The sequence below is a fragment of the Miniopterus natalensis genome, chromosome 1 (genome assembly GCF_054644295.1).
Source record: "Miniopterus natalensis isolate mMinNat1 chromosome 1, mMinNat1.hap1, whole genome shotgun sequence".
Lineage (NCBI taxonomy): Eukaryota > Metazoa > Chordata > Mammalia > Chiroptera > Miniopteridae > Miniopterus > Miniopterus natalensis.
In genome coordinates this window covers 34,172,547-34,197,215 of record NC_142081.1, presented here as the reverse complement: position 1 = coordinate 34,197,215, position 24,669 = coordinate 34,172,547, and the positions used below count along the sequence as shown (strand labels likewise).

At 37.2% G+C, this 24,669-nt stretch overlaps 1 protein-coding gene across 1 annotated transcript in view; it reads right to left on the bottom strand.

Annotated features, from left to right (window-relative positions):
- Positions 1–22,812, bottom strand: part of DLGAP5 (DLG associated protein 5) — a 36,332-nt gene extending 13,520 nt beyond the window's left edge. The window contains exons 1-14 of the mRNA XM_016198154.2: positions 22,702–22,812; positions 20,756–20,991; positions 17,279–17,472; positions 16,565–16,627; positions 15,427–15,511; positions 15,215–15,337; positions 14,396–14,466; positions 12,196–12,458; positions 11,336–11,463; positions 10,833–10,959; positions 8,324–8,409; positions 7,424–7,584; positions 5,231–5,326; positions 1,850–2,069 (exon numbers count right to left, since the gene is read on the bottom strand). Of these exons, the coding sequence (XP_016053640.2) occupies positions 1,850–2,069; positions 5,231–5,326; positions 7,424–7,584; positions 8,324–8,409; positions 10,833–10,959; positions 11,336–11,463; positions 12,196–12,458; positions 14,396–14,466; positions 15,215–15,337; positions 15,427–15,511; positions 16,565–16,627; positions 17,279–17,472; positions 20,756–20,990 (1,852 nt within the window). The 5' untranslated portion in view covers position 20,991; positions 22,702–22,812. The remainder of the gene's footprint in view (positions 1–1,849; positions 2,070–5,230; positions 5,327–7,423; positions 7,585–8,323; positions 8,410–10,832; positions 10,960–11,335; positions 11,464–12,195; positions 12,459–14,395; positions 14,467–15,214; positions 15,338–15,426; positions 15,512–16,564; positions 16,628–17,278; positions 17,473–20,755; positions 20,992–22,701) is intronic.
- Between the last annotated feature and the right edge of the window lie 1,857 nt (positions 22,813–24,669).

The window sequence follows — 24,669 nt, the reverse complement described above, 5'->3', positions numbered from 1 at the left end:
CTGACTACACGGGGAAGGGAATGCAAAAGCTATCATGAATGCCTGCAGAAAGATAAGAAAGTGCAGTTATGAAACAAGCACGGACTGTAATAAAACGAAACATTCAAAGAATGAGAAAGAGCTAATGGGAATTAAAAACATGATAGCTGACATGAAGTTGAGGACATCCAGAAAGTAGGAGAAAATGACGAGTCCGGGAAAGAATGATAAAAACAACGTATTTACCAAGAGAAAAATATGTATTTCTGTAAGATCAGAGAGAACACAGGCAAGTAAATCAAAGGGCTAATTCAAGAAAAAAAACCCATAATCAAGACTCCAAGACTCTGTGAAGGACTACTGGTCGCTATATTGTGCATCTGAAACTAACGCAATACTGTAGGTCAACTGTAACTGAAACATTTTAACAGCGAAAAGTAGTTGCCTCTAGGGGCTGACAGATGGGATGAGAGGGGCTTCGTGGGGGGCTTTTATTCTGTAACAAGCCTCATATAAGCTAAGTGCTATATAACTAAAACTCAATTTTAAGAAGATCAATTTTTGCCATAAACCTTTATCTTCCTAGGTTTTGTGGGTTTTTTTTAGTTTTAGTGGTTTTTTTAAATATATTTTTTATTTCAGAGAGAAGGGAGAGGAGAGATAGAAACATCAATGATGAGAGTCATTGATTGGCCACCTCCTGCTGGGGATTGAGCCCAAAATCTGGGCATGTGCCCTGACCAGGAATGGAATCTCGATCTCTTGGATCATAGGTTGATGCTCTACCGCTGAGCCACGCCCGCCAGGCTATCTTCCTAGTTTTAAGTGCAGAGTTGGTACCATGAAAACCACTAGGATCCTGAGAAGTAAATAGCCAAAAGCCATGTTATCAGCAGTGAGGCAGTTCCTAGGTATCCAGGGAGTGCACCTGCTTAGAGCAAAGGAAACAAACCCAAACTATACCAGCTCTGACACCTAAACTGAGGCGACAGATTTATACTTTCATGTAAATATTAGAGAGCAGCTAAGCTTTATTTACAGAAAACTTCCTAGTGGACAGAGTTAAATAAAAGGGAGAAAACCTCTCTTCAGCTGATTAGTACCCAAAGAGGCTTTGGCCTCTTTCTCCTAGAAAATAAATATCCAGATCTTAAAGCACTAATAGAATTATCTACCAAGATATAAAGAGCAGATTACTTCCAACTGTGACCTCTCATCCTATTGCTTATAAATAAATGAATTCAGTCAAGATAAATAAATTCAATCTAATAAAGACAGTGTATGAAAAACTGCTACTGAAAAATACACCCAGAGTTAGAAAATTTTAAGAAGAATTGTTTCCTGAAATACTAAAAACTGGTTTCACAGAATATTTTAAAATTAGGAAATTAGTATATTTATTGTCTCTCAAAAGATCAAACTTATAATACAAATGAAAATTAAACCAAAATCACCTTCCATAAGTTTCATCTTAAATAACAGCTAGAGAGGTGTGATAGCCTGATGACTAAGTATCCTTTGCATCTTAAATTCTAACCCAGCTTCTAAGAAAATCACCTAACTTCTCATGCTCCCATTATGTTCCTTATCTCTTGGAATCCAGTAACCTATCTCACAGGATTGTGGGGTCAAGTGGTAATAACAGATGTGAAATCACTTAGAAACATAAAAGCACTTTCAGAAGATATGTCACACTTAACGTAATCTAATCATACCCACCCAAAAGTGATTTGGGTGCATTTGTGAGTGAGCATATAGTCTTGTTTTCCCAAAATCACACAGAGCTTATATCCCTTCATTTTTTACTTCCTATACAACCTCCCATCCAAGCCAAAGATTTCTCTTAAGTGGTCTCAGCAGAAAAACTAACCTGAAAATGATTTAACAGGACTTTCAACTCTGAAAAATCCAGCATCAAACACAATTTTATCAACTTCCTTTGGCACTACAGAGGCTGCTGCCTCAGCATGTTCTTCCTGCTTAATTTTCTCTCTCATTGCATTTTTTATGGCAGCTAGGCGATTTCTAGCTGCAATTCTTCCACCATCGTCCTGTTTTGGTTTACTTGCTATACCCGAGACAACTTTTTTCTGCAAAAAGAAATGACGGCATTTATTAAATCTACTCATTACCACCTTATAAGACAAATAAAGCATACATAAAATATTTCATCATATACTTATCAAGTTCCTCGTGTGTGCTAAAAATGCTGGGGGTCAAAGGTAAAGGACAAAGCTCTCTCTCTCAAGTTCATAACTTCACGTTAGAAGAGCTAGATAAGGACACTGAGACGGACAAATGTCATTACAGACAAATTCAGCGGGCTGTGGGAGAACATAAGGATAACACTTAAATCAATCTTCAGAGGCATCAAGAAAGGCTCACAGGAAGTAGCACCTAAGCCGACATCACAGTTAGTCAGACTAAAAATGAGGTGAGGAAAGGGCTAGCTAGAGAAGACAGTATGTTTGCAAAACCAGAAGCGAAAGAAAATGTAGAGGAGTTGGCAAGAGATCAGCAACAGCTAGATTATAAAATCCCTTACATGTAACCATTTTATGGAGTCACATTTATATGGAGGACAAAAGAATAGAGATTACTGATGATTTTTAATCATGAGATTAAGATTATTGCATTTGGCCTGGCTGGTGTGGTCCAGTGGTTGAGCATCAACCTATGAACCTGTTTCAGGCTCAGGCCCCAGTAGGAGTGCAGGAGGCAGCCAATCAATGACCCTCATTATTGATGTTTCCCCTCCCTCCCTCCCCTTTCCTCTCCCTGAAATTAAAAAAAAAAAAAAAAAATTAAAAAAAAGATGCATTTGTATTTTAGAAAGGTCACTCTGGCTATAAGCTGGAGAATAGATTGGAGGGTTACAAGCCAGTGAGAAAAGAGACTACTACGATACCGGGAAAAGATGACAGTAGTTAAATTGAGGAAGAAATGGAAAAACATGAAGAGATATTTAAGAGGCCCAATTGAAAGGACTTAGTGTATCAGATGGGAAAGCAGTGGAGATAGTGAAACGGAGAAGGAAAGAACCAAAGAACATACCCAGGTTTCTATCTGGGACTGCTGGTGGGATGGTAATAGCATTCTCTGAGACAGGGAAACATCGGTGTGTGTGGAGATGATTTCAATTTGAGATATACTGATTTTAAGGTATACTGAGTCAGGATATCCACAACTTAGCAATAAGTGTGGTCTCATTTTGGGAATCATTGCAGGGTGGGTCGGATGGCACAGGAAGAATATGGAAGGAGAGAAGAGAGTTGAGGTAGGAATTCTGAGTATCACAAACTTTGAAGGGATAAATGAAAAAGCAGAAGAAATTTGCAAACATGTCTGAAGAATGGGCATAGAAGTAGGAAGAAAATCAGTAGAATACAATTTTGAAAAAGAGCAAGTATGCTGTATTTAATACTGTAGGGGGATTATTTTATAATTAAGTGTCTAGTAACTTCAACAACTACTGGATCAATAACCTTGGTGGTACCTGTTCTAGAGGTATAAAGAGGGGTCAAGCTGAACTGCAGTGAGTTGGAGGAATAAGTGGGAAACCAAACAGTACAGACAGCTTTCCAGGAAGCTTGTCTGTAATTGGGAAGAAAAATGGGAACAGGGGGTACTGATAACTAGAGGGAGGTGTGGACATCACAGGTTTAGTTAGTTAGTTAGTTTGTTAATAGAAACAAATATAAGTTCCTAAACATGTCTAAAAACTGGTGGGAAAAGACGAGAAAACAAGGACAACTGACAGAATAAGAGGTCGGTGAATAAGGAGGGAGCGGCATTAAAATACAGATGAAAGATTAGTTTTATTTATTTGATAATCTTAACAGTGCCTATAAAATAAAGTAGGAGCAGAGAGACATCTGGTGGTAAGGGACAGAATTACCAGGCTCTGAAATAATGCTGTACTCATGCAGCCGTTACTACATCACTGATGATATTAGTGTTTCCATGACTCAGTACTCAGTAAGAAATGCCCACAGTAGGTTCAAAATGTTCAAGTATCCTTCACTATTTAGTAGATTTGAAATTCATTCAGTCAGTTTTATAACTGTCCTCAGGATACTTGTCATGAGACTTCATTACTATAATAATTTTATAATAAGGTTCTTTCAATACTCTAACATCTTTAACAGATTCAAAACAGAGTTTTTATTTGGATTACATAGCATAATAAAGAACCAACCTAGAAATCTGATTTTATAACCACAGGCATTTTTCTAAAATCTAAAAGAGAAACTGGCAATGCCCTAGGCTGGTTTGAAAGTATCCATCTGAACCAAAAACTTTGACTTAAAATATTACTAGAAAAAATTTTTACTAGAAATAGATTAAGAACAAAATCTAGCATGTTAACAAAGACAATTTTACAGAGAAAAGTAATAGGAAATTTTACAAGATAAAGTATATGGAAGAAGGCAGATGCTATTGTTCCTTTTTCTTATTTGAAAAGTTCTTTTCATTCTGAAATACATCACACAAGAGTACATAAAACAGAGATGGCATAGCCTACTGGGCAGGGGTTGGGTGGGTAGGTGGGTAGAGATTAACCTAAGAACTTATATGCACATATGCATAACCCATGGACACAGACAATAGTGTGGTGAAGGCTTGGAGGGAGGGGTGCAGGGGAGGGGGTCAATGGGGGGGAAGGGGACATCTGTATTTTTCAACAATAAAGATAAATTTAAAAAAAAAAAAAAAGAAGAAGAAGAACATGGATTCTGGAACAAGAAAGTGTGGCGTGAAACCCGGCCCCTACCCTGGACAAGTGATTTAATCCTTCTGGGCCTCAGATTCCTTAACTGTGAAATGGGGATAACAGTACCCACCTCATAGGATTGTTGTGAAGATTAAATGAGTTAATACATGTAAGGTACTTGGAACAATATTTAGTATACCCTAAGTATCTACTACTACTAGTAGCAGTACAAAAAATATATAAGCATAGTTTAAAGAATACAACAAATATGTACATATCTGCTACTGAGGAGCTTAGAAGCTCTCAGGGTGCCCCAATTCAATCACAGCTCCCCCCTTTCTCCCTACAGATAAAACGTTCTGAATTTTGTGTTGATCACTTCCTTATTCTTTCTTCAAAAGACAATCAGGACATTGTAAGTAATAGATGGAACTTATTTTGTGAAACGATGAAAAACATGAAGCTAAATATTTTTAAAGCTTACAAATAAAAATTCATTAAAGTAGAAGAGTCTATATTAGAAAATCACAAACTTACCCGAAAGACCTTTTTGCTTGTATTATTATTATTATTTTGCCACCCAGATTCCTCAAGTTTGGTTAGATTGTTGAACTTCTGGTTTACATCTTCTACCTGTTAATAAGTAAAGCACAAGCTTATCAGTTTAATGCTAACCATATTAATATAACAAACTAATGAACTGAGACTTCAAAAAGAATTGAGTGACTTGGATTGGTGGCATATAAAATTAGGCTAAGTCATTCTCAATTTCGTATTCAAATCAAGAATTCTTATGGTAAAATTGTTCATTGTTATTTTTGGTCTTACAAACCTCCAAAATCTACATAAAAGATGTTATATATGATAAGCTCTCCTAAATTATTTGTGATCACTAAAATGGTAGGAGAGATATTCTAAATTACAAGATGTAAACACAATCTCTATCTCTTTTTAAACAATTTATCTATTCTCCTACTCAAGGATATATTGGTTGCTTCCCCGTTTTGACAATTAAGAATAAAGCTGCTATAAACATGTGTGGACATGTTTTCAACTCTTTTGGGTAAATACCAAGAAGTGTAATTGCTGAATCCTATGGTAAGAGTATGTTTAGTTTTATAATAAACTGCCAAACTGTCCTCCAAAGGGGCTGTACCATTTTGCATTCCCACCAGCAATGAATGAGAGTTCCTACTGCTCCCCACCCTCACCAGCATTTGCTGCTATCAGTGGCTTAGATTTTTGCCATTCTAGTATGTATGTAGTGGTATATCAATGTAGTTAAAACTGGCAATTTCCTAATGATATATGACACGTCGAGCATCTTACTTTTCATGTGCTGAACTGCCGTATATACCTTCTTCGGTAAAGTGTTCAGGTCTTTTGTCTGCTTTTATTTTTTAAAAAATATATCTTTATTGATTTCAAAGAGAGGAAAGGAGAGGGAGAGAGAGAGATAGAAACATCAATGATGAGAGAGTCATCGATCAAGCCCACAACCCGGGCATGTGCCCTGACCGGGAATCGAACCCCGATCGCCTGGATCCCAGGTCGACGCTCAACCACTGAGCCACGCCCAGCCAGGCCTTTTGTCTGCTTTTAAATCAGGTTGTTTTCTTATTGAGTTTTAAGAGGTCTTTGTATATTTTGGAGAACAGCCCTCTCTCAAATGTGTCTTTTGTAAATATTTTCTCCCAATCTGTGACTTGTCTTCTCATTCTCTTGACACAATCTCATTTTAAAATATTCAAATAATGTCCTAGTAGGATGGGAATGTATGATCCCCATTCTTCTGGTATTTCCAGTCTCCTCCAAAGTGGTAGCCACTGTCAACACTTTGGTAAACATGCTTTGAGACCCCTCACTATCCCTCTACACACATAGGTACTCACAATCTCTCTCAAAAATTTTTATGATCTGTAGATTATACCTCAATACAGCTCTTTAAAAGCAAACAAATAAATAAAGGCCCAGGAGCCAACTTGAAGAGGTTGTCACTGGCCAAAGCTGGAAAATGAGCATCAATAAAGATAATAAGTGTGTGGAGGGGAAGCAAAGGGGGGAAAAATGGAGATATCTGTAGCAGTGTCAACAATAAAGTTAAGAAAAAAAGATGGTAATCACTAACAGATACTAGTGAACTAACTCATTACTATGAAAACTGGTAAATACAGTAAAACTGGTCATAAAGTAATACTGACATTATGATGACTAATGATCGTTAGGTACTAGTTATTGAAAGAGTATTTTATATGCTTATTTCTGAAATCAGCTCGAAAAGCTGGAAAGTGTAATCATAGCATTTTTTACATTAGATTGGAATTACACCTTGTGTCTGACTCACTAATGTGTCTTATTGACAACTCCTAGTACAATGCCTGGCACACAGTAGGTACTCAATAGCAGCTAGCTGAACTGAACTACTAAAGACAAGATTTACTCATTTGCTCACATGTATAATCATTATAGACTATTCAACAGTTGACTATAATCTCAATTTCCAACTCATATAGAAATTATCCTTACAATTTGGGGGAAGAGGGAACATCAGTCATAAGATGTAGACAGTGCTTTACAGTTTATAAAGGTGCTTTGTAATATCTCATTTACTATTATAGGTAACTAAGCAGCTACTGTTACCTCCATTTTACTACTGTTACCTCATTTAAAGAAAAGAAAAAAAAAGAACAGACTCAAAAGTTAGTGTATTCAAAATACTTGACCACGTACCTGAAAACTAACCATATCCCAAAATCCATCCAGATCCGTACAGGTGGTCTCCTTCTCACCTCGTTTATATTCACAATCATCCACCAGTCCTTCAAATTGCTTGAACCTTTCTTTCATAAGGAGTCTCGTTTGACCAACTGTTGTGCGAATAAGATCTTTAGCTAAAGGAAATACAAGGTTTTTAAAAGTTAAATGACAAAACAGGACCTTTATCACAAAGCCAACCAGCTGATAATTAGACCTCACCCCAAATATCCTAGGGCTTGCAGAATCAAATTCCTAGCTTAAAGCACAGCAAAAATTTCTACTACAAAGTGCTATCATGCAAATACTGAGTGTTATCTGCTTCAATTAATGCTAAAAATTAGCAATATTCTTTTTCCTGCATATTGTTACAAAGCAAACAACATTGAACCTTTCCTTGTATTGCATAAGAATTCAACCTCAAAAAACTCATTGCACATCAGTAGTTAAGAAAGGCTTCACACTGACAGCATACAAATGATTTTTTCTAAACAACCTTCCCAAATAAGTAAAATTAAGGAACTTTTCAGAAAATCTGTTCTATACTGTTTTAGGTAATTTTCATTCATAAAATATTTTTGTATAATTAATACCAGATATGAATGATACTCATAGTCATATGAAGAAAATCTGATAATAAAATAGGCAAATTCTAATTCTCAAGAATGAGTCAATATTCTAATTATTTGCATCTTTTAAGTCATGTATCACTTGAGTACAGAGATGTTAGTGAACATATATTGAGATAAAAAAAATTTTTTGCTATTTAACAAAGTATCAAGTTGAACAACACTAGATTTTTAAGTTTCAGATCAGTGTAACCACATTAAGATAAACAAAGCTAAAACATACAAAAATACATAAATGTTCCCTCACCATCATCTGGAATGTCCAATTCAAGCTTCCTGTCCCACTCGAGGCAGTGAGAAGTTAATTTCTCAGTTTCTGACTGGAGAATATTTCTAAAATTATGACATAAACTTCAGTTTTACAAATGTTTCCCACACCAATATCTAAGTATTAGCATTATGACACTTATACAATATTAACTTCCCAGAATTGAAGCTTAATTATTTTATGAACTGTGATATATTAAAATCCCAAAAATACAAGTAGATTTCCTACATATGTCCATCCTTCTACACCTAAAACTTATGTGGACGGTTAATGCCAAGACTTACTTTTCAAGCTAATCTTTCTAGTTTTCTCTATTATTATTTTTTTAATCTTCACCGGATATTTTTTTCCATTGCTTTTCAGAAAGTAGAAGGGAGAGAAAGAGAGAGAAACACTGATGTGAGAGAGACACGACTGGTTGCCTCCTGCATGAGCCCCAACCAGGGCTGGGATCCAGCCTGCAATGCAGGTATGTGCCCTTGGCCGGAATCACACCCAGGACCCTTCAATCCGTGGGCTGATGCTCTAACCACTGCGCGACCCGGCTATGGCATTTTTTCTATTCTTATTTTTCAGAGGCTGAATAGAAAGAATCTGACTCCTTTAGTTCTTAGTTCTCTGTTACCATCTATGAAATTAAGACCAACCCAACTACCAAGACTAAGTTGAAGATAAAAACTGTTAAATCTGGAATTTCAGTAATAGGGCCTTATAGACTCTCTCTAATTATTAAGCCTGTCCAAAGGCAGTGGTTCTCAACTGGAGACAATTTTGCACCCCCACCCCCTGCCCACCCCTTACCACCAACATTTGACAATGTCTGGAGGCCATTTTTGATTGTCCAGAACTAGAGGAGTGCTACTGGCCAGGAATACTACAAAACATCTTATAGTGTAGAGGACCCTCCCCCCCAAGAATTATATAATCTAAAATGTCAATAGTGCCAAGGGTGAGAAACCATGGCCTATGGTAAATTTAATGTTTCTTTATAAAAAGCATCCTAGAAGGAGAAATTGAGGATAGTTTTTGTTTCTTAGAAGAAAAATTTAGCTGTTTATACCTACAGATTCTTGTATTTTATAAGAATTCAGCTGTTGTATCTCATAAAAGAGAGCAACTTAATAAGAAAGGAGACAGGGCTTAGATCTGACATTATTTAGTTGGTAACATATGGAGGCATTGCGTAACATCTCAGTTGAACAACACAAAGGACTAGGTAATCTTTAAAATCTCCTACAATTCTAAAACTTTATGTTCTAAAAACAATTGAAATGGCTTTCAAATATATAAAAACACATGCATTCGTCATACAGCAAACAAAAATTAAAACTGTATCAAGATATTATTTTATCTATTTGATTGGCAAAGCTCAAAAGAATTGTTAATGTTGCATTGGAAAAGGTATTCGAATTTTCCCGCTACATTCACGCAAGAATAATAGTATGTAGTCACTTCCTGTGTGATGTGGCATGTTTGGGTCTTTCTCCAATTGCAGCCCTTTGATTTGTTTCCAAGGTATTTAGGTGACATAAATTCTGTTAATTTTTACTCTTCACAGTTGGAGAAACATAATCCGATCTCACGATTTAGTGGGCCAGAGAGCCTCCTACCAACTCCTACCATTCATCTTTTATAAAGTAAACATTACTTTGATTTCTTTGGGGGGGTTGGGGGGAGGTGAGCAAATAGAAACTAACATACCTTGCTGGAGGGAAAGTCAATAAAGATCTTTATATGAAAGAACTGAAAAGCATACAAGGTTGTTCTTTGAAGCCTTGATTGCAAAAGCAATAGCGAACCCAATGTAAATAACCAGCAAGGTGGATCTACCTATTAAATAAATTGTGGCACATCCATATAATTGAATACTGTGTGGCCATTACAAAAACATACTCAAAACAACAACATGAGAAAGCTCTTCAAGTACTAAAACAGAATGTCTTCTACATGAAAATAAAGTGAAAACAGAATAGTATACTATTAGTTATATAAAAAAAGAAAAAACAGCACACTGTCGCCTTTCTGTCCCCATCTTCTTCCCTCCAGGCACTTTGCCTTTGCCTTTCCCTCTCCTAAATTCCAAGAGCCCTTCTTTTGCACCTGTAATTTGTTTCCTCAGCCTACACAGCCAAGGTGGCTCACTTCTATTACCTCTGTAACTTTCTAAATAAGCTTTCTCTTATAATTTGAAGAAAAAAAGAAAGGAAAAAACCAAACATGTTTATGTTTATCTACACATGCATTATCTACCTGGAAATATTCAGAAGAAATGAATAACACTTGCCTCCATGGAAGCTTCAAACTATGGGGCTGGGAGGCAGAGCTGGGAAAAAGACTTCCCATGTGTACTTTTTTCTACCTTTTGAAAATCACCCAAAGTCAGTTTCCCCAAAATTCATCTATTATATTAAGGTGAAATAGTTTCATTTTGGTTTTAAATGTCTAGACATTAATACAAAATTCTTACACTAGGAACCAATAGACAAACCTGAAATATGGCACATCATGCTGTGGCTGAGATACCTGATCTTCATTCATTTCAAGTGATGGGACTTCATTTATTGGAAGGCCACTTGAATTTTCAGTAGTAGTTTCATTTTTATTTAAGACATTTTCTATAGATTGAAGAAAATATTACATATAAATTTCAAAGCAACAACTCCTACAATGACATCCCTCACAAGACTTTTTTTTAAATCTTCAATTTTTTTCAATGTTGAAATTCAAAACTTTATTTCTGCTTCAATGATTTCATTCAACACACCTCTAAAATGTCTCTCAATCTTTTCATCTCTTCAAATTTATATCTATGCTCCCTTTTATCAGTCTGTATTCCTAATACCAACCGTCCCTCTCTCCAGACCTTTCATGTTTTCTGACCTCTTCTGACCCTGAGATCACATCCCTGAACCATATGGTGAAGAGGGCTCTAAAACAAATCTGCAATAAATCATAATCCAGAGAAGTAAAAATTTAATTGAAATACCATACCTTTATTCCAAACTGTTAGAGAATCCAGAGGGTATTGTAATTTATTTGAGTCTTGATGTACTGTCTTGGCAGAGTCAATTTTACATTTTTGTGCCCAGATTTCTTTTGTTGCATCTTGAGTCTTATCACTAAAAACAATAGCAAAAATATACTTCATGAAATATAACTCCCTATATGAATTTCAAAATTATGTTGCTTTTTTAAAAACTGATATAAAACAGAAATTAGCTTATATATATTTTTAAATGTGTCTATTCTATAGAGGAATATTTTAAACACCATAGTGGGAATGTCCACCTTTACTAGCTATAATGTGATCCACAGATTCTGAAGATCTCTTAATAGAACATAATCACCTAGTAGTCTTAGATGCTACTGAGCAGCTTCTAGTAAATTTGCCAGTCTTTGCAAAACAACCCTGTCCTTTCTTTAAAAGATTCCCACTGATTTCTTCCCACCTCCATCTCTCCACTTTGCAAGTTAATCATTTTTGTCTTTATAGTTTCTCTAAAGTAATACTTAGCAAAAAACCACAAAAACCCAAACCATGTCTGAACCACAGTATTATAGAAATTTCTTCTTTCTAAAATTTATTTCTAAGTATTATAACAGTCACTTATTAAAAGCAGAAAAACACAAATTGTACCATAAAAATGCTAACAACACATAGGAAATATCAAAACTGTCAAACACATTATTGTAGCCTTCTGAAGAATTTTTTGTAAAGACCAAATTCTCATGATTTATAATTAACATCATTTACTAACTAAACAATAACTTTAAAAAGCACAGGACAAATCCAAGAAAGGTGTTTGTTATCCATCTTAGCAAGGAATCCATTATTAACATTACATTCTTACACTTCTGTTTTTAAAGGGGTCCAGATGTAACTGGGTGTCAAGAAAGCATTGGCACTTCTGGGAGTCATAGGTGTAACTTGATAGGTCTTCAGACCATCGAGAGGCTGAAACATAAAATCTTGAGGTGCAAAGGACTTCTTTCCTTTCATTTTTGCAGGATTTGTGTTAGGCAAGTTTTCCCTTTTTGATAAGACTCCATCACTTGTTGCACTGGTTTGTGAATCCAAATTATCTTCTTCACTATCAACTTGAAAAGAAATGACCTAGATATGAATAAAAAAAATAAAGTGAGCATTTCTCTTTTGGGAATATATTTGGTCAATTTTTACAGGCCTGAAAATGTGGAAGTTGAAATATATGTGCCATGTACATAATTTAAGAGACAAAAACAAATACATCTAAATGTATACAAGGAATCAGAGGACCAGCTACACTAAACCATTGCTATGATCCAGAAAGAGAGAGAGCCAATCCTTATCAAACAAACTAAATAATAAGTTTTAGGTATTACAACAAATTAAAATATATGAAAACTAAGGTGGAAAAAATTACTCGAACACATATCTTTTTACTTTAATTATGTTGATAATTAAAATGGTTTGAGAATCATAAATCTAAAATTTATTGGATGACTACTATCGTCAAGGACCAAATCCTTTATCACATGAACAAAAATATTTTTCAATGTGACACAGTAAGATTAACCATAGAAAATGTGAAGTGCATTTTCTTTTTCAAGTTAACTTGTTACTTGATTTTTTTACTGAGATATAATTGACATTAACGTTATACTAGTTTCAGGTGTACAGCATGATTCTATATTTGCATATATTGCAAAATAATCACCACACATAATAGATACAATTTTTTTTATTGTGATGAGAACTTTTAAGATCTACTCTCTTTCTAACTTTCAAATATACAGTGCAGTATAATTAACTATAGTCACCATGCTACACATTATATCCCCAGGACTTACTTATTTTATAATTGGAAGTTTGTACCTTTGACCACCTTTACCTTTTCCGCTCACCCATTTAAAAATAATTAAAAATATATATATATCTTTATTGATTTCAGAGAGAGGAAAGGAAGGGGGAGAGAGAGAGATAGAAATATCAATGATGAGAGAGTCATTGATCGGCTTCCTAGCCCACAACCCGGGCATGTGCCCTGACCAGGAATCGAACCCTGATCGCCTGGATCCTAGGTCGATGCTCAACTGCTGAGCCACGCCTGGCCCGGCTAAAAATAATTTTTAATGGTTTCTATGTTTCTGATTCTTAATGAGGTATGAACTGAGACCAGAGTATTTCAACCTGGGCAAGAGTTTAACGGTAGCACTGTCTCCGAGGCCAGCATGGGAATGAAAGTAAAAACGAGTGATTTACAGATCATGTATCATAGAAATGTACACTTGAAACCTATATAATCTTATTAACCAATGTCACTGCAAAAAAAACACACAACGCACACAAAAAAATAACCGAATAATAATCCTTAAGAAGAAAATCAATCTAAAGGGAGGAACCCTGAGGTACAGCTGCTTGTCTGTGAAGATTTGCCCTACATTGCCTTCCTGGAGGATGTTTGATTTTTAATAAAAATCCAGTGAGGTTTCTTACACTTTAGCATAACTTCAGTTTTTTAAGGTTATGGGACTGTAGCATGGATTATAAACCAAGGGATTGGGTCTTTAAAATTGTGACTCTTTTTCGAAGACTCTACTAGGCCCTATGCTAGATGCTAACAGAAACGTTAGATTATTTAACTCTTCATACTAGTCTATGAAGGTATTACACATTAGAGATGAGAAAACAAAAACTCATAACTTGCCCAAGGTTATATAACTAATTGGAAACAGAGACAACAATATTCAAACTCGGGCCTAATTAAATCCAAAGCCAATGCATTTCCTGCTATCCGATCAAAGCTAATTCTCATAGGAAAGTTTCTGTCAGCCTTGTTATTATTTTATTCTATCTCCTGTTAACCAAATTATGTTTTCTCTACTTATAAAGCTCTGAGGATAAGATACCTGAAAACAAGAGTAAATCCTCTTATGCTTCTTTATGATTCAAAGGTTCTTAACACTCATGTAAGGTAACCTCTTGAGCAGCTCTGTATGCTTAATTTCAACTTTATGAAAGCAGCAATAAGGTTACCAAAGTATCTAGAAATAAACATGTTTACACACTACCTTGTCAGTTTTAGTTTCTATCTTTTTGGCAGGTCTTCCTGGATTTGTTGCTTTTCTTTCTGCTTCATTATCTAAAATAAAAATAAAACAAGCCATCCATTTTGATGAAACAGAAATCGCTGCATTAAAAGCACTAGGTAATCTGGGAAAGGAAAAAAGGCAACAATAGGAACGTACGTCTTGAAGAACTTTATGATTAAAAGTCTTATTATAAAAGATAAAAACAGATTAAATTTCCTGCCAAATACAGGCCATCTGTTTTCAAAAACAAAACAAAGGTATTAAAGTACTTTACCTTTTGCCTCTGAATAACAAATATATATTACGGAACGTTAGGAAAATAAAGAAAAGCACAAAAACAATAAAAAAAATCACCCAACACTCAGTAATACTGTTGACGCTCCAGGGTACATTTTTCCATTTTTCCTTATGTTCAGATATTCACATACATATTTTAGAACTGTGCTTACTCTACTCTGTTCAGGTTTTGACCTGTTTTTCTTTCCCCGCTTAATATATCATGAATCATGTTATTAAGCATTTTTTCACAACATTGTTCTTAAATGGTTACACTGCTTTCCAAATGGATAGAGTGTAATTTATTGGGGCTATTAATCTTTCACTTTGAAGCACTGCTTATACCGATTCAGGTACTCCCACGTTTGAGCACCCAGCGCTAACTGGATGTCGGGGCACAGACCCCATCTTCAGGGAACTGGAATCTCCCATTTCCTCCTCTCCTACTCAGGGGAGTACATGATGAAAACCCCAAGGACCAAAACATTCTAGTTCAGTCATTGATCGAGAAATAGTTCTTACCATTAGTAGCTCTTGTCCCTGGCTTTCTTGTTGCAGTAGATGAGACTGTTCTGGCCATCTGCTTTGCTGCTAGAGTAGCCGATCGAGTCACTCTCCCTGAGGTGGGCATTTCAGGCTGTTCAGCTGTGGGGGGAAAAGTCATCAAATCAAATGCATTTTGTAATTATTATTGTTGTGGCAACAACAGAGCTTATAACTGTTAATATTCCTACCTTTTTTCTCTTTGTTCAACACTTTCTTTTCAGAAGTTTGTCTTTGAGCAGATCGAGTTGCTCGAAAATCACTCCCATTAGCAATCTGTTTAAAAAGATTAGGTGCTATGTGATTTAATTAAATAATGACCCAAACCACCACATTTCTGATCTTTAACCTGACCCCTCATCTGAAATCTGACCACTGTAAATAACCCAGCAAAAAATCCACTGGCCCAAATAAAATGGAATAAAGAAAAAAGTTTTCCATTATATAAATTTTCTTACAAGCTTTTTTAGATTCCTAGAATTTAGGAAATGCTAATAACCAAAGCTATTAAAAAGAGCTACCTATAATCATCTGGGAGTCCTTAAACATACCAGGCATGTTTTCACTTCAAGACTTTTGAATTTTGTCTAGAAAATTCTCCTCCTGGATAGAAAACTCGTTGCAATAGTTCACTCTTCTAGTTTCTTGAAGACTTCATTCAAAATGCCACCATCTTAGTGAGGCCCAATCAAAATTCCACCTACTTCAGTACCCCCCCCCCCACCTCCACCCCTTTTTAAAAATCTCCACCTGACATAATATGTACTTATTTTGTTTATTGCCTATCTCACTTAAAAACAGAATTATTTTGTTCCCTGTTAAATCCTAGAGCCTAGAAGAACACGGCAGTGACTCAAAATGTATTGGATACATGAAACATAGCTTTCTCACTTGACAAAGGGGCATGCTACTTACCCCTTGCTCACTTTCCTTTATTTTAGTAATCCTAATAATTTTATCCATCACAGTGTTTTGAAAACCTATAACACCCATCCTATGTGCTTTATATTCCCATCTGCATTTTATGGTAACATGGAATGCATAATAGACGACCAGTAAACTAACAGAAAAGAGTGTGACTCAAAGACAAAGTTTGGTATAGATCTCATAAAGGATGTCTAGATAAAGACTATTAAAAGTGAATAATTCCTTAGCATTTAGCCAAAACCGCTCTATCTCACCATACTAATAGCAGTGATTCTGGTACTATTAACTCCAGTAAAATAATCACTATACTTGAAGCTGACAGATTAAAAATCAATTTACTTATTCTGAGAAAAGAAAGTACAATTTGTCATTTTAGCAACAATTATCTACTATCAACTATACCTTAGTCAGCTCCATTTGGTCTTTGGTCTTTGACCTTGTCATCCGCACAAAAGATGGAAGAGCCTTAAAACAATCAAAACAAGATAAAAAATTTTAAAAAATGAATTTGCATACTTACCTCCCTGTCTCATTATGAAATAAAGTTCCCATTTTGAAGTTAAAGTTTATCTGTAGTCATTTATGGCAAAAAGATACTTGCTAACTGAAATTACTATTTTTTTCTGGTTCTGGTTTGATTTAAATTATTTTTAAGTCAGTTGAACCCACCACCTTTTGGTGTACGGGATGATGCCCCAACCAACTGAGCCACACCAGCCAGGGCGCTTCCTGCATTATAAATTTTATAATGGTGCAACCTCATTTAAAAGCCTCCCTTGACTCTCCACATCCCAAAGGATGAATGCCAAGTCCTCTGGCATAGCCTTTGTTGTTTAGCCTGGCTCTGCTTGTTTTCCTAGTTTTATCCTATCTCAACTACCTGTTGTTACATTGAGAAACCTGATTTTCATCTTCTGAGCTACTACTGTCATTTCCACTTCCTACCAATTAGTTAAATGAATAAAGGGACTAAGGGAAACGGTTAAATTTAGTCATTTAGTCTCCTAAAGGCACTGCTTCTCAGCCTTCTGACTAAAATCAAGTGCAATCTCTTGAAGAAAAAGGGACTGTTAAGTGGAACTATTCCTCTATATCTAGTTAGAATACTAAATTTACCTTTACTGGCTCAGCTTTCATAGTATTCTGGTTTGAAAAAAGAAATGAAGGCACATCAGGTCTATAAAGACCCACTTTAAACACTCCTCGTTTAGTTTTCTCTCTCTGCTCTTTCAATCTTTGAAGTTGCTTTTCTTCTTTGTATTTCTGGAGCATTTGTTTCCGTTGCTCGTGTAGAAGAGTTTTCACTGACTCTAAGCAAGAATAACAAACATACACATACATACACAATATGTGAAAAATTTCAGGTCAAAAGTTATGCAAATACCTAAAAAATCATTTTGTCTAACTTCAACAGCTACTAAGAAATGCTGGAGAAACTTCTTGTCAATGCCTTAGCACTCAAATCACAAGTTATTTCAATCCCTATTCTTTTAAAATCTCTATTCCTTTTGCCTTCACTTGTTAAAATATTTATTACTGTTGCTATACACTAGACATGTATTACTACCCTTTTCACTTAATTAAATTCTATGATAGTCAGCGTCTAAGCTGACCTCCCATGATTCTCACCTCCTGGTAGTCATGCCCCTGTGTTGTCCCCTCCCTCACTGAACAGGGCTGACCTATGTAACCAAAAAAGTACTGTGGAAATGGAGTGTGACTTCCAAGACTAGATTATTAAAGATATTCCAGCTTTTGCCTTGCTCTCTCTTGGATCACCTGCTCTGGGGAAAGCCAGTGGCCACGTGAAGCCAGAAAGAAAATCAGACAGCCCTGTGGAGATGTCCACATGATAAAGAGCTAAGCCGCCTGCCAAAAAGCTAGCATCAACTTGCCGGTCCTGTGAATATCTTAGAAGCAGATCCTCCAGTCCTAGTCAAGCCGTCAGGTGCATTACTGGATGACATCTTGAGCCGCACCTAAATTCCTGACCCACAAAAATTGTGTGAAATAATAAATGTGTTTTGTTGTTTTAAGCCACTAAGTTTTGGCGTAACTAATACAAATTTTGCCTTTGATATTAAAGCTACTTGACAGTAGCTCTAGTTCCCACCTCAGCTTAAGGTTTCTACCTACGTATTCTCATGTTTATTTAAACTGGTTTGAAAAATATGAGTGGTTACTATGTGCCAGACAGTTTTAGGCAGTAAGAATAAGTAAGAGAATATCTGCCCTTGAATTCCTCGCAGTATTGTGGGGAGATGAACACAGTTTCAATCTGGTTTAGCAAAGAACAAATAGTAGGAGAAGACACAAACACAATAGAGACTCAGTACAAACCTGAGGAGATCAGGGAAGGTTTCTCAGAAGACAGGCTACCTGAGAAGGGATCTGAAGAATGAGTATGTTCGTCCAGGAAGAGCGCTGCATGACTCAATAAATTTACTTTTAAAAAGCATATACTGCCCAGTTGGCATAGCTCAGGGGTTGAGTATCGACCTATGATCCAGGACATCTAGGTTTGATTCCCAGGATCCCCAGTAGGGGGCGTGCAGGAGGCAGCCGATCAATGACTCATCATTGATGTTTCTCTCTCTCTCTCTCTCTCCTCCCTTCCTCACCAGTTGTGTGTCGACCTGGGATCCAGGCGATAGGGGTTCGATTCCTGGTCAGGGCACATGCCCGAGTTGCTGGCTCCATCAATGACTCTCTCATCATTGATGCTTCTATCTCTCTTTCTCTCTCTCCTTTCCTTTCTCTGAAATCAATAAAGATATATTTAAAAAACAAAAAAACAAAACAAAACAAAATATACCCAGGATGCAACCACCTATTTTTTCTGCTACCACTGATCAACAATCAGCTATCAACTAAATTATTGTAGTAGTCTCCTAATTGGTCACCTTGAAGCCATGCTTGTCACCCCACAACCTATTCCCAACCCAATAGCCAAATTGACACTTTGAAAATGTAAACCAGATTACATAAATTCCCATTAATTCATTAATGGTTTTTCATTTCCAGAGCAAAAGCCAATGTCCTTATAATGAAGGCCCTTAGGGCTCTACAGGACTTAGCTCCCCTTGCTCCTTCTTTCATAGACATGATCAATTACTTGCTTTCTCTGGAACATAACAGGCCCACTCCTACTCCTAGACCTTTGCAAACGGCAAACAAACAAAAGATATTTTATTTTTTTAAATTATGTTTTCATTGATTTTAGAGAGAGGAAGGGAGAGGGGGCGAGAGAAACATTGATTGACTGCCTCCTGCACACCCCCTACTGTGGATCAAGCCTGAAACCTGGGCATGTTCCCTGATTGGGAATCAAACTGGCAACTTCTTGGTGCATGGAACAACACTCAACCAACTAAGCCACATGGGCTAGGCAACAAAAGATATTTTAATAGCATACTGACAGGGTTACTTTCATTTGAGAGATTTGGGTCAAGGAATGGAATATTTGAGAGTGCAAGAGTAGAAGCAAGGAGCCAACTTGGGAAGCAATAACATCACATCTTCTCAGGCAAAAAATGTCTAGTGTTTTCTTTAAAGGTCATCCTATATCATTCTATGGCCCAATTTTTATTTCCTCCCAACTCATAAGAGATATCCTTCTTTACTCTCCGTCTACAACCAACCCATTTCCTTTGCCTTCAAACATGCACTGATCATCTCATCTCAAAAACAAAAAGAACTCTATAGCACATTCATCCAATTTTTCTCTCTCACTTTGCTATAGAATCATAAAAATAATAAATCTGAAAGAAATATTTTACAAAATCAATTTTTTACAGAACCTCCTCTTTTACAGAATCAACTAAGTGCAATTATGTTGGATGTCTTGTACCTCATACATATTACACTGGTCCTGGAAAATTATAAAATTGAAGCAATGAACATTTAAACGACTTCACATCTCATTCCTTTTCTATAAAATGTCTAAGAAGACTATATCTTTCTGCCATTTCTTCATCATTTATCCTTTATTTCACTGTAATCTAGCTCCTAGTGCATGCTATATAAACACAACTAAATAGGAGTCCAGTGGCTCCTGGTTAAATGCAAAAGTTACTTTTCAATTCTCTTTCTTCTCTATAGCATCCCTTGCCTTCTAAGACTCTCTATTTATATTATTTTTATCTTTTGCTGAGATCATTGCTTTCTTTATCAGTTGTTTTCCTTCCGGATGACCCTTTTGGGCAAACTACAAGAAAGAATTCCTTGTCCTTCTAAGAAATGTTTTCATTAGCAAAGTATCCTTATTTCATAGATTCTTCAATCAGTTCTATTTTTATGTCCCTTATCAATTTATCTTGTCAACGTTTGTCTTACCCAAGCTCTAGGAGAACTTTAGAATTTCTATAAGGCAATATAGAAAATAAAGTGTTATAATATTCCATAAGTGAATGGCTCTAGCATAGCTAAAATAGCTTTACCCTAGCCTTTACTTAAATAGACAATAGAAAACATCAAGTTATTCAAAATGGATTACAAAACTCTATTCTTCCGGTCAGAGTTTTTTTAACCTGTTATTAAACCAACTTTTCTTCACCCTTCAAAGCACTTAAAATACAATAAACCTTTACTTACTTGGCTTGACACTGGCCTTTTCTGGAACAAGCTCTTGAGATGTCTCGTCTAATTCAAGAAGATGTCTACCTTCTAAGGTTGGAATGTTGACATCTTTCAAACCAAAGTGTCTATTTCGTTCATATTCCTTATGTCTGTGTTCTTTCTGAGACAGTGATTTCCTATGAGCAATTTTAGTTCTAATCATATCAGTACTTAAATCCTTTCTGCGTCGACTGGCAAAATGTGAAGACATCCTGTCAAGGAAAAGGGAGACAAACCAACTTACATGGATTTTCAATTTATTATTTAAAAAACTAAGATTCCAGTTCACCTGTCCCATCCTGAGAACCTCCTGTCCCATCCTGAGAACCTTCTAAAATATTGAAATATAAAATGAAATGTGACCCTGAAGAGTGGGAAGGAGATTATCGAAAGATAAGATGCCACAACCCATTTTGGGGTTCTAAATAGGACCTTGTTTGACAAATAAAGTGAAGCTCAGGAAGCTACAGTCCATAATATACAGGACAGTTTCTTAACCTTCCCCAGTGATGAATGCAGGCAGCCTGACATTTTTCTCTCAAACCAAAAAACAAAACCACATGAGATGCCTATAAGACAAGTAGGGATGATAAGCAGGCACTGAATATACCCAATTAAGAAAAAGAAGGGTTTTCAGAAGGATTACCATGGTAACATAGAAGGATAATCAAATCAGTGTGCCCTTGGGAGGGCAGAATAAAATCATTTTCGGCCATGTAAGAAATTATATAGTTTACTTGGCATATACCCTTTTCACAGAAAGATCCTTGAGAACTATTCAAGCAACACAAAGGAGGACAAGAAAGAGCATGTCATGGATTCCAAGAAACCATGCATGGAACTGACAAAAAGAATAAAGGCAAATGGAAAGTCTAAGGGAGTTACCTATGCATCTGGTATAGAGAGCAACCAAAACAAACTGGAGAAAAAGATATGGTTTTCCAGAGAAGATTCTTCCCAGGTTAAAAGAAAAATGGGGAGAGGGGGTCTGCAGTTAGGAAGTTTAAAAAGTTATAAGCACACGATAGTCTTCAACAATAATAACTAAGAAAGTCCATTAGAAAACTACAAATGAAAGAAAAACCTGCACAAGAAGTGCGACAAATTAGAATGTTACATGACGTTTAAACTATCAACAGAGTATAAAAAATGAGAATTTGTCCGACCTGGATGCTATAACATTCGCCTTTATGAGCCCAGGGGAAGTGACAAAGGACTGTGCTTTTCATCAAGAACTCTCCCCTATTTGACTTGCCACCTCCCCCAAGTATTAATTTGCTGAATATTAAAGAAATAAAACGTACGTATTCGTTATTTTGAAATACAGCATAACACTATACACGGCAGAGAGAGAGAGGGCGAACACTAATACTAAAGGCATATTTATCACTGAAACCCTAAAGCGTGGTTAAGTATTATCGCCATTATACAAATAAGGTAAATTAACTGCCCACGTGAGCACAGCTAAAAGGCGGTGCAGCTGGGATCCCAAGCAAGGCAGTCTGGCTCTTCACAAACATCTAAATTCTCTTCTTTGGCTGACCGAAGCCCCTTCCAGCTTGAAAGTCGAAAACGCCTTATTCTCGCTTGCCTACGGGTTCTCAACCCGGGTGTTTACAGTTGTCACAGGATTTGGGAGGGGCTACTTAAATTTAATGTCAGGATCAAAGATGCTAAGTATCCACAACTCCAAAGGCCAATTACGCCCCGACGGTGAAACTACCTAGATCCAAGCAACAAATATTTAATCTTCTGGAGGCCTGTGTCATCAGCTTCAGGAAGGACAAGTAAACGCGGTCCTAGCGGACCCTCCCCTTGAGCGCGGCTCGTCCAGCTCCTAGCTGCTGGTCCTCAGATCCTTCGAGACCCTCTAGAAGGAAGCAGGCCAGCGCCCTCCCTCCAGCTCCCCAGCACCCACCTACCTGAGGCAGTTCTAGCGTGAAACCTCAACCAAACTAAAACCAAAGGAACTCCGGGTCTGGAAGACCGCCGCTGCCTCTAAAGCAGGAACGCCTACAACTCGGGCCTCAGCTAAATTCAAACTTCCCACACCGAGCCTCTGATTGGAGGGATTTTAACCAACACTTCCGGGAGGCGTGCCCGCCTCTTCCCTTCGACGAGGCTTGCGATTGGCTTGCTCCTTGCGACATTTGAATTGATTGAAAGGTGAACGGACGGTTCAGATGGGTGTGCGTGGAGTCGATGGGCGGGTCCGCAACGCGACTTTGTGGGCGCGTCCGCGATGAGGGGCGGAGCGACGAGGGGGACTCGGGAGTCCCGCCAGGGGCGGGAATTCCGGCCGGGCGAGGCGGCGACCTGTCTGAATCTGCTCAGGTGCTGCCGGGGCCCCGCGGGTCCCCGAGGAAGCACGGAGAAGCTCAGACGGAGTTACGTAAACCCAGCAGAACTTATCGGAATGTTTCTTCAGCTAATGTTTTTTTAAAAAGGGCCTCCCGCGCTGAATTTCTCCTTACGTCGGTTAGTGTTGCTTTTCAACGCCGCCGCCAGTCTTTTTCTCCCCGTCCATTTTTTTATTGAGGTAAAATTTACATACAGTGAAAAAGCATAGTTTTTTTTCAGGTACGATGTGATCAGTTTTGCTAAATGTAAACAGCCGTGTGACTTCCACCCAGTCAGGATATGGAGCAGTTCCATCGCTCTTCCCAATATGCCTTAGGCAACCGTTCCTCTGATTCCCGTCATCTCAATAATAAGGGTGGTAGGTCCTCTTTAGTGTCCGCTTTTTTCTCTCAGCACATTGTTTTTAAGACTCATCCCTACTGTTGCATGAATCAGCAGTTGTTTTTACTGACGAAAAGTATTCCGTTGAATACTTTGATCCATTCACCTGAGGATGGACCTTTGGGTTGCTCCAGTTTTTAGCTGTTAGGAAGAAAGTGGCTATAAATATTCTTGCGCAAGTCGTTTTGTAGGCATGTTTTACTTCTCTTGGGGCAATACAGATGTGGAATTTCTGGGTCATTCTGTGTTATGCTTAACTTTATAAGAAATTGCCAAGCAGTTTTCCAGAGTGGTTATAACGTTTTGTATTCCCACTCGGTGATGTGCAAGAGTTCCGGTGTTCCACATGTTTGCCAACATTTGGAGCTGTCGCGCTTTCATTTTAACCCCTCTAGTAGGCCTGAAATGGTATCTGGTTTTGTTTTGTTTTAATATTCTTTTTATTGATTTTTAGAGGGAGAGGGAGAGAAACATCAGTTGGTTGCCTCCCATGCACCCCCCCACTGGGGCTCGAATCCACAACCTGGGTATGTGCCCAGACAGGGAATTGAACCCCAGACCCTCAGGTGCAGGGGGTGAGGCTCCAACCTACTGGGCCACACAGGCTAGGGCTAAATTTAGTTGTGTTTTTAGTGTTCATTTGTAGCAGTTCTGTCTATTCTGGGCACAAGTCCTTTTCCAGGTGTATGTTTTTTTAATATATTCTCCCTGTCTGTGAGTTGTCTTTTTTATAATAATAAGTTTTTAATTTTAGAATCATTTTAGGTTCATGGAAACATTGTAAAGATAGCAGAGGGAGTTTTCATATGCTCCACATCCATTTTTCCCTTTTATATTCTTATGGGACATTTGTTACAGTTAATGAAATGATACCAGTACATTGTTAACTAAAGTCTGCACTTGACTGAGATGTCCTTAGTTTTCACCCTACTGATGTTTTTCTGTTCCAGGATACATTACTTTTAGTCATTATGCTGCCTTAGGAGCCTTACTCTGTGACAGTTTCTCAGATCTTTTCTTGTTTTTGGTAACCTTGACAAATTTTGAGGCGTACTGGTCAAGTATTCGGTAGAATGGCCCTCAATTGGAATTTGGCGGATGTTTTTTCCATGATTAGACTGGGGTTATGGGTTTTGGGAAGGAAGACC